We start from the raw sequence: 9,870 nt of genomic DNA, 5'->3' as shown, positions 1-9,870 counted from the left end.
AAAAGAAAGGAAAAGAAAAGAAAAAAAGAAAAGAAAAGAAAGAAAGAAAGAAAGAAAGACAGGAGGGGAGGAGAGGGGAGGGGAGGAGAGGGGAGGGGAGGGGAGGGAAGGGGAAGGGAGGGAAGGAGAAGAAGGGGAAGGGAGGGAAAGAGAAGAAGGCTAAGAAAGGGAAGAAAGAAAAGAAAGAAAGAGAGAGTTGGTAGTGAAATTAAAAGATTCTGCAGGAAAACAGCGCGGCGCTGAAACAGAGTCACTGAACAGCCCCAGATGCCACTCCCACGAGTCTAATCTGGAGGGAGGAAGGAGCAGGTAGGTCCACACGAAAACGCACACAGGCGGCTCCCAGCAAAGCTTCAGACGGACGGACGCAGACGAAGCCGCCCAGATGTGCACCCAGGGACGCACCCACAGACGCAGCGAGGCCCCCCTCGAGCTGGAGCTCGACCCCCCGGAGCAGGAGCACGGCTCGGACCCAGCCACGGCGCGGGTGCAGCTTGAGGACGTCACGCTCAGCGGGAGACGCCAGACACAGAAGGCCACGCAGCGTGATCCCCTGTCTATGAAATGTCAGCACAGGCCCATCCAGAGACAGGGAGGGGATGTGAGGGCACCGGGGCTGGGGACGGGGAGTGATGGCCGATGGGGACGAGCCTCCTTTTGGGGTGCTGGGGTGACAGTGGGGACAGAGTCTATTTTCGGGGTGCTGGAATGACAATGGGGGTGGGGCTTCCTTTTGGGGTGCTGGGGTGATAGAGATGGGGCCTGTTTTCGGGCTGCTGGGATGACAGTGGGGACGGGCCTGTTTTTGGGGTGCTGGGATGACAGTGGGGACGGGCCTGTTTTCGGGGTGCTGGGGTGACAGTGGGGACGGGCCTGTTTTCGGGGTGCTGGGGTGACAGTGGGGACGGGCCTGTTTTCGGGGTGCTGGGGTGACAGTGGGGACGGGCCTGTTTTCGGGGTGCTGGGGTGACAGTGGGGACGGGCCTGTTTTCGGGGTGCTGGGGTGACAGTGGGGACAGGCCTGTTTTCGGGGTGCTGGGGTGACAGGCCTGTTTTCAGGGTGCTGGGGTGACAGTGGGGACAGGGCTGTTTTTGGGGTGCTGGGGTGACAGGGGACGGGCCTGTTTTCGGGGTGCTGGGGTGACAGGGGACGGGCCTGTTTTCGGGGTGCTGGGGTGACAGGGGACGGGCCTGTTTTCGGGGTGCTGGGGTGACTGGGGACGGGCCTGTTTTCGGGGTGCTGGGGTGACAGTGGGGATGGGCCTGTTTTCGGGGTGCTGGGGTGACTGGGGATGGGCCTGTTTTCGGGGTGCTGGGGTGATAGGGGACGGGCCTGTTTTCGGGGTGCTGGGGTGACTGGGGACGGGCCTGTTTTCGGGGTGCTGGGGTGACTGGGGATGGGCCTGTTTTCGGGGTGCTGGGGTGACTGGGGACGGGCCTGTTTTCGGGGTGCTGGGGTGATAGGACAGGCCTGTTTTCGGGGTGCTGGGGTGACAGTGGGGACGGGCCTGTTTTCGGGGTGCTGGGGTGATGGGACAGGCCTGTTTTCGGGGTGCTGGGGTGACACGGGACGGGCCTGTTTTCGGGGTGCTGGGGTGACATGTCACGGTGGTGGTTGCCCAGCTCTGTGCAGGTACCAAAGGCCCCTGAACCGCAGTTTACAGGGAGACTCATCGGCTATGTGAGTTCTAACTTGATAAAGCTGTTACTAAAAAGGAAGATCCTGGGACGCTGTTCAAGGCCCGGCCCCAGGAGCCACGCGGGGAGGACGGCCGCGCACCCCTGCCGGCCCGCAGACCCGGCCACCGCTCCGGTCCTGCCCAACGCCGCCCCCTCCTGGGAGAAGCCTTGGGATCCACAACCTCCCTTTTTAAAACAGGGAAGGGCCGGGCACGACGGCTCACGCCTGTAATCCCAGCACTTTGGGAGGCCGAGGTGGGCAGATCACAAGGTCAAGAGTTGGAGACCAGCCTGACAAACATGGAGAAACCCCGTCTCTACTAAAAATACCAAAAATTAGCCGGGCGTGGTGGCGGGCGCCTGTAGACCCAGTTACTCGGGAGGCTGAGGCAGGAGAATTGCTTGAACCCGGGAGGCGGAGATTGCGGTGAGCTGAGATCGTGCCACTGCACTCCAGCCTGGGCGACAGAGCGAGATTCCGTCTCAAAATAATAATAATAATAATAATAATAATAATAATAATAATAATAATAAAAACCCCAGGGAAACAGGTTTGTCGGAGGCCCCACAGCCAGCATGGACAGAGGTGGGCTGGGACTCAGGAGGGCTCTGAGCGTTTCTTCATTATGATTTATTGGTCCCCTCCCTGTCCCTCCCACCCGTCCTCACCCACCCCACTGCACCCCTGGAGGGGAAGGGTCCTGTGGAGACAGCGAGGGGGTCCCCATCACCCCAGGGCATCAGGCCGATTGGCCGGTGACCTTCCTGATCCAGGACACGTAAGGCGCCACAGCGGTGGCCACGGGGGGCTTGAAGATGTCGGTGCAGACCCTGGAGCTGAAGGACAGGACTCCAGCCAACACCTGGCCTTTGCCACACACCAGGGGCCCGCCCGAGTCACCCTGCAGGGACGACACACAGGGCTCAGCCTCTGCGCCTGCTGAGGGGACGAGGGGAGCAGGGCCCGCCGAGGGGAGCAGGGCCAGGCCTGTTATCCCCAGGCTCAAGGAGACACGGGGGCTGCTCCCAGCCCACGCGCGTCCCCTCCCCATCTCCCGCTGGCCCTGTGAACCCTGCTCCTTCTTCCCCCGCCGGACCGTCTTGGCTGGAGCAGAAGTCACAGCTCTGCCGCTTCCCGGCTGTGTGGTCTTGCACAGGTTGCTAAACCTGTCTGAGCCTCAGTTTCTGCACCTGAGAAATGGGACCCCTGCCAGTGCTTCCCCGTCCCCCAGCCCCTGACAGGACTCCCCAGAGGACGGGAGAGCCAGGAACCTGCCCGGCAGCTGCCCTGGCCCCGGCCCTCCCGCCAGCCTCATTCCCCCAGCCCCACCCGGGCGCCCCTCACCTTGCAGGGAGCCTGGTCCTTGGAGTCGGCCGCCAGGCAGACCATGCAGGGGGAGAGGCTGCCGTTCCAGAAGCGGCTGTTGTTACACATGCGGGTGTCCAGTACTTGGAGGTCCAGCTCCCGCAGCACCCGGGACAGGCGCCCGCCCTGGTGGGTCAGCCCCCAGCCGGCCATGCTGCACCGAGTCCCTGCTGCCACCACCTGGCGCTTACTGGGCAGGGCCAACGGCCGGATGGTCCGGCTGGGCTTCACTTTCCCGTCCAGCTACGAGTGACAGGAAGGGGCAGGTGAGCAGGGGGAGGGGGTGAGAGTGCGGGGGCAGGGGGCGGCAGCGGGGGGAGGGGTGGCAGTGGGGGGAGGGTGGGCAATGGGGGAGGGGGCAGTAGTGCGGGGGGAGGGGCAGCAGTGCAGGGGGAGGGTCGGCAGTGGGGGGAGGGTGCAGTGGGGGGAGGGCGGCAGTGGGGGGAGGGTGGGCAATGGGGGAGGGGCAGCAGTGCGGGGGGAGGGGCAGCAGTGCGGGGGGAGGGTCGGCAGCGGGGGGAGGGTCGGCAGCGGGGGGAGGGCGCAGTGGGGGTGAGGGGCACCCGTGGGGGACAGGAGGGTGCCCAGTTCTCCCTGTCCCATCCCTGCACACCTGAAGCAGCACGAGGTCGTTCTCCAGGGCAGGGACCGGCTTGTAGCGAGGGTGCTGGATGGCTGCCTTGATGCGGAAGGTGAGACCGGGGCTGTCCAGGGTGTGGAGCCCCAGCACCAGCCTCAGCTGGGCCATCCTGGGGACAGAGGGAATCAGGGTGCTGCGGCCTGGCCCGGCGTGGACGACCCGCCACATGCAGTCCCGGCCCCCACTGTGCCCGGTGTCCACGGCCATCACTCACAGCCGCTGCCCCTCACAGGCCTTGGCTTGGCCAGTCCTTCCCTGTGTCTTTGCAACCCACCTCCTCCAGGAAGCCCTCCCTGCTCTCACCCCTGCCCCAGACTTCTGCCTGGCCCTGGCCCCAGGCAAGGGCTGTGTGTCCAAAAATCCAACCCCAAGCCTACAGCTTCACGAAAACCAGCCCTGGGAATTCCCTTCACTTGGGGCCCCAGGCTCAACCACAGTGATTTGTACAGGGGTTGACACATGCCAATCCTCCTAAGTGTGCCCCAACTTTAGAGAGCCAAGCCCTCTTTCCACGGGACTGAGGAGGGTCAATCTTTCCACCTTGTGAGACAGGCTTCCTGGTAGTGCAGCAGAGCTGGGAGACACATGGGCTCCACAGCACTTCCTGTGAGCACCTGGATCAAGCTGCACCTGAAGCCAGACCTCCTCCTAGACTTTGCAGTTACACAAGCCGGCAGATCCCTTTTTGTTACTTTGACCATCTTGATCTGGGCTCTGTATGATGGGCCAGTCCTGAGGTAGGGCAACTCCATGATGGGTCATTTAGCGGCTTCCTGATCCCTGGGAACCAGGTCGATTCCCGAGCCACTCTTTAAGGCCGGCTTCGACCTCCTGGCCACAGGTGGCAAACACCCCCACCTGACCCTCCTTCCTTACAGCAGAAGCCCCCGACTAAGTTGGGTCCATCAGCGGGTGAATGGACAGACACAATGCACTCTGTCCACACCAGGACTGTGGCTCAGCCGTGAAAGGAGCCAGGCTCTGACCCAGGCTGCAGTGTGGAAGGAGCCGGCCCTGCCGGTGCCTCTTGCAAGGAGTAAACCTTCTCCAGGAGTCCCACAGCCGCAGGTCACTTAAACCTGCCTAAGTCGTCACCGGGAGGGGACGGGGATCCCACAATAGGCCTAAATCTCCCAGAGCCCACCCCCTGCAGAGAATGGGGGCCGTCGGATGGATTCCCCGGACCCCTGGGGTGGGCAGGGCAGGGTACTCACCGCTGGGCCAGGCAGTGGGCAGCCGTCAGCACCCACTTTGGGTGCACCAGGACACCCCCGCACAGGTGGGAGCCATTTCTCTGCAGTGAGGCCATGTACGGGCGCGAGTGGGGGATCACCTCCCGGCCCCCGATGATCTGGGTCTCAAAGGAGCTGCCTGCCGGGATGGGGGACAAAGAGCCAGGTTGGGGCTACATGCCCCCGCTGCCTGCCGCGACTGTCCTTGCCCAGCTCAGAGGCCCAGGACCCCAAGCAGATGTGCCATCCTAATGAAGTCCCCAGTATTCCCTGAAACTTTTAGGCTGATACGTGTGGGCTGCCCTTCACCCCTCCCATCCCCCTCCCATCCCCCCATCATGTTCCCCCCAGGCCACCTCCCAACCCCCTCTCCAGGACCTCCCCAGGCCCCACTGGGCCCCACAGCCACAGGAGTCCTTCAAAACGCACATCAGGCTGGATGCGGGTGGCTCACGCCTGTGATCCCAGCACTTCGGGAGGCTGAGGACAGAGGATCACTTGAGGCCAGGAGTTCGAGACCAGCCTGGGCGACACAGCAAGACCCAGTCTCTAAAAAAAACTTTTTTTTTTTTTTTTTTTTTTGAGACAGAGTCTCGCTCTGTCACCCAGGCTGGAGTGCAATGGCACGATCTCGGCTCACTGCAAGCTCCGCCTCCTGGGTTCATGCCATTCTCCTGACTCAGTCTCCCGAGTAGCTGGGACTACAGGCACCTGCCACCACGCCTGGATAATTTTTGTATTTTTAGTACAGATGGGGTTTCACCATGTTAGCCAGGCTGGTCTCGAACTCCTGACCTTGTGATCCACCCATCTCAGCCTCCCAAAGTGCTGGGATTACAGGTATGAGCCACTGCACCTGGCCATTTTTTTTTTTTTTGAGATGGAGTCTCGCTCTGTTGCCCAGCCTGGAATGCAGTGGCGTGATCTCAGCTCACTGCAACCTCTGCCTCCTGGGTTCAAGTGATTCTCCTGCCTCAGCCTCCCGAGTAGCTGGGATTACAGAAGCGCACCACCACGTCCGGCTAATTTTTTTGTATTTTTAGTAGCGACAGGGTTTCACCATGTTGGCCAGGCTGGCCTCAAACTCCTAACCTCAGGTGATCCACCCTCCTTGGCCTCCCAAAGTGCTGGGATGACAGGCGTGAGCCACTGTGCCCAGCAAGAAATGTAGTCTTTAAATAAGTAAATTGTATAGTGCATAATTTCCTAATAAAGCTGTACAAAAATTATTTTAAATCAATCATAAATTTAAAAGGATCGATTTCATAATGTAACGTAAATCAGCTCAAAATCTTCTCTGAATCCCCATCATGCTTTGAAAATCGAGTCCCCGCTTAGGGGCCGAGTGCAGTGGCTCACGCCTATAATCCCAGCACTTTGGGAGGTCAAGGTGGGCAGATAGCCTGAGGTCAGGAGTTGGAGATCAGCCTGGCCAATGTGGTGAAACCCCGTCTGTACTAAAAATACAGAAATTAAGGCCGGGTGCGGTGGCTCACGCCTGTAATTCCAGCACTTTGGGAGGCCGAGGCAGGTGGATCACGAGGTCAGGAGATCGAGACCATCCTGGCTAACACGGTGAAACCCCATCTCTATTAAAAATACAAAAAATTAGCCGGGCGTGGTGGCAGGCATCTGTAATCTCAGCTACTTGGGAGGCTGAGACAGGAGAATCGCTTGAACCCGGGAGGCAGAGGTTGTGGTGAGCCGAGATCGTGCCATTGCACTCCAGCCTGGGCAAGAATAGCAGAACTCCATCTTAAAAAAAAAAAAAAGGCCGGGCGCAGTGGCTCACGCCTGTAATCCCAGCGCTTTAGGAGGCCGAGGCAGGCGGATCACCTGAGGTTGGGAGTTTGAGACCAGCCTGACCAACACGGGGAAACCCTGTCTCTACTAAAAATACAAAATTAGCCCGGCATGGTGGCAGGCGCCTGTAATCCCAGCTACTCGGGAGGCTGAGGCAGGAGAATCGCTTGAAACCAGGAGGCGGAGGCTGCAGTGAGCCGAGATGGCACCATGGCACTCCAGCCTGGGTGACAAGAGTGCAACTCTAGCTGTGCCTGCAAGCTGCCTGCACCCTGGGCCTTTGTCTGTCTCACCCAGCTGCCTGCGTACCTTTCCCCCACCGGCTTCCTCCCTTGGTTTATGCTCGTCTCCTGCAACGGCCCCCCACCCGCCCTCTTGCCCTCCGTGTTTCCTCCGCTCTGCTGGCCTCCTAGCACCAGCCCCTCCCAAAGACTGTGGCACACAGTCTCATGCCTGGCCTGTCTCTTCCAGTCAGACAGGAGGGCAGGCCTAGAACAGCACGAGCCCTGCAAATACGGATGGATACACAGAAGCAAGGGAGAAAGGAAGGAGGGACAAAGGGAGGGAGGAAGGAGGGATGGAAGGAGGAATGGATGATGGATGGATGGGAGGGAGGAGGGAAGGAGGGAGGAAAGGAAGAGAGAGGCATGATGGATGGATGGGTGGATACATGGAAGGAAGGAAGGAGGGAGGGATGATGGGTGGAGGGAAGGAGGGAGGTTGAAAGAAGGGATGGATGATGGATGGACGGGTGGGTGGAAGAATGGGAGGAAGGAGGAATGATGGGTGGATGCACTGGCGGAGGGAAGGAAGGGGGAATGAAAGGAGGGAGGGAGGGATGGATGATGGACCCATGGGTAGAGGGATGGATGGATGGATGGGTGGAAGAATGGAAGGAGGAATGATGGGTGCACGGACGGGTAGAGGGAAGGAAGGGGAGATGAAAGGAGGGAGGGAGGGAGGGAGGGAGGGATGATGGACCCATGGGTGGAAGGAAAGAAAAATGGGAGGAAGGATGATGATGACTGACGGCTGGATTCCTACCTCTGTCCATCTTCTTGGGTCCCCAACTCATCAAGAGCCCCTGTCACTCAGTCCAGCTGGAATGCAGGGGAGCCGCCACCCACCTCCCTCCTCCCTCACTGCTGGGCACCTAGTCCCAGCCAAGCCCTTGGTGGTGGCAGGCAGCCAGCGGGGATCGAGTCCCAGCTCTGCCCTCCCAGCTGGGCAGTCCTAGGTCAGCAACTCCTTCGCCAAGTCTCAGTCTCCTACTCTGCACCTCGGGTGTGAGCGTGACCCCTGCCTTCTGGCTGCTGCCGGGAGGATGGGCGAGGTGAGCCGGTGGACACCACACTCTCCCACGGTCCCGGGATGTCCACTCGGGGTGAAGCGTGAGGAGCTCGGGACGCCCCAGGCCTCAGTCCCCCTCCAAACAAGGATGAATCTCCGCTCTTACACCCAGGATGTCGGCGCCCATGCCCACCCCTCCCATCCAGGGACCCACTGAGAGCGCTGGGCCTCAGTGTCCCCCCTGCATCCTGGCTCCCACTCACCTACCGACAGGGCCCCCAGGGCCAGCACCAGCAGTGAAGACACACAGGCCTCCATGCCGCTGTGGAGACCCAGTGTGGGTGCTGGCCCCAGCCCCGAGCCTCCCCACACGCGCTTCCTGTGGGGGAGGTGACGGTCACAGCCCCACCCACTGCTGCATACCCTCCACCCTCCATCCTTGAGCATTTTAGAAAGTGTTTCTCAAAGAGGACTCGAGATGAAGCCACACTACCATCATCACACCTGAAAAAGTAACACTTTTTTTTTTTTTTTTTTTTTTCAGAGATGGAGTCTCGCTCTGTCGCCCAGGCTGGAGTGCAGTGGCGTGATCTCGGCTCACTGCAAGCTCTGCCTCCCGGGTTCACGCCATTCTCCGGCCTCAGCCTCCCGAGTAGCTGGGACTACAGGTGCCCACCACCACGCCCGGCTAATTTTCGTATTCTTAGTAGAGACGAGGTTTCACCATGTTGACCAGGCTGGTCTCAAACTCCCGACCTCAGGTGATCCACCCACCTCGGCCTCCCAGTGCTGGGATTACAGGCATGAGCCACCGTGCCCGGCCACTACTTCCTGCCTCTGAATCGGACTCTAGGGACCTCCCAGGAGTGGAATCACACAGGACCTGTTGCGTTGGCATCTCTCCCACCGTGACGTCCTCAAGGTGCATCCAGGCTGTGGCCTGTGTCAGAGCCTCGCTCCTTTTTGTGGCTGTGTCACATCCCATTGTGTGGCTGGACCACACTGTGTTTATGCATTCACCAGCGGACGGATATTTGCGCTATTCTAGTTATTGGTCTTTATGAATAAAGACACTGGCCGAAGGCGGTGGCTCACACCTGTAATCCCAGCACTTTGAGAGACTGGGGCAGGAGGATCGCTTGAGCCCAGGAGGTTGGGGCTGCAGTGAGCCGTAATTGCACCACTGCTCTTCAGCCTGGGTGACAGGGCAAGACCCTGTCTCAAAAATAATAAAATTTAGGCCGGGCGCGGCGGCTCATGCCTGTAATCCCAGCACTTTGGGAGGCCGAGGCAGGCGATCACCTGAGGTTGGGAGTTCGAGACCATCCTGGCCAACATGGTGAAACCCCATCTCTACTAAAAATACAAAAATCAGCTGGGCATGGTGGTGGGAGCCTGTAGTCCCAGCTACTCAGGAGGCTGAGGCAGGAGAATCACTTGAACCCAGGAGGCGAGATCGTACCACTGCACTCCAGCCTGGGCAACACAAGACTGTGTCTCAAAAACAAAACCAAACCAAACCAAGCAGCTACGGATGATCCGGAGACTTGGGTGTGGCTGTGCCAATAACACTTCACTCACAATGGGGCGGACGCCAGGTTTGGTCCTGAGGGCCATGGTTTGCTGAGACCCCAGGGCCCCATTTTCTGTCCCAACTTGGTGGGAAACCTCATCCTCACAGCTCCTCGACCCTGAATCAGCCACTGCGCGACTTTTCGGGTGCCCAGAAGCGGAACGCAGGCAGGTTCCTGGAAGGCGGTGCCCCGGAAGGGCATGGGAGCTCTGAGCTTTCCTCCATGACATGTAGTAAAACCATGCTGGGGACTTCCTGACACCAGGACGTGAGGTGCCTGCCCTGT

At 59.9% G+C, this 9,870-nt stretch overlaps 1 protein-coding gene across 1 annotated transcript; it reads right to left on the bottom strand.

Annotated features, from left to right (window-relative positions):
- Positions 1-2,288: 2,288 nt before the first annotated feature.
- GZMM (granzyme M) lies at positions 2,289-9,640 on the bottom strand. The gene is made up of 5 exons (XM_034944204.4): positions 8,275-9,640; positions 4,901-5,057; positions 3,660-3,795; positions 3,026-3,289; positions 2,289-2,582 (listed from the first exon to the last, which is right to left on the bottom strand). Exons 1-5 carry the CDS (start codon positions 8,456-8,458, stop codon positions 2,421-2,423), a joined length of 903 nt encoding a protein of 300 aa, XP_034800095.1. The 5' UTR covers positions 8,459-9,640; the 3' UTR covers positions 2,289-2,420.
- Positions 9,641-9,870: the final 230 nt, after the last annotated feature.

This window comes from Pan paniscus, chromosome 20 (assembly GCF_029289425.2).
Source record: "Pan paniscus chromosome 20, NHGRI_mPanPan1-v2.0_pri, whole genome shotgun sequence".
In the NCBI taxonomy this organism is placed as follows: Eukaryota; Metazoa; Chordata; class Mammalia; order Primates; family Hominidae; genus Pan; species Pan paniscus.
This window is presented reverse-complemented; position numbering and strand designations above follow the sequence as displayed.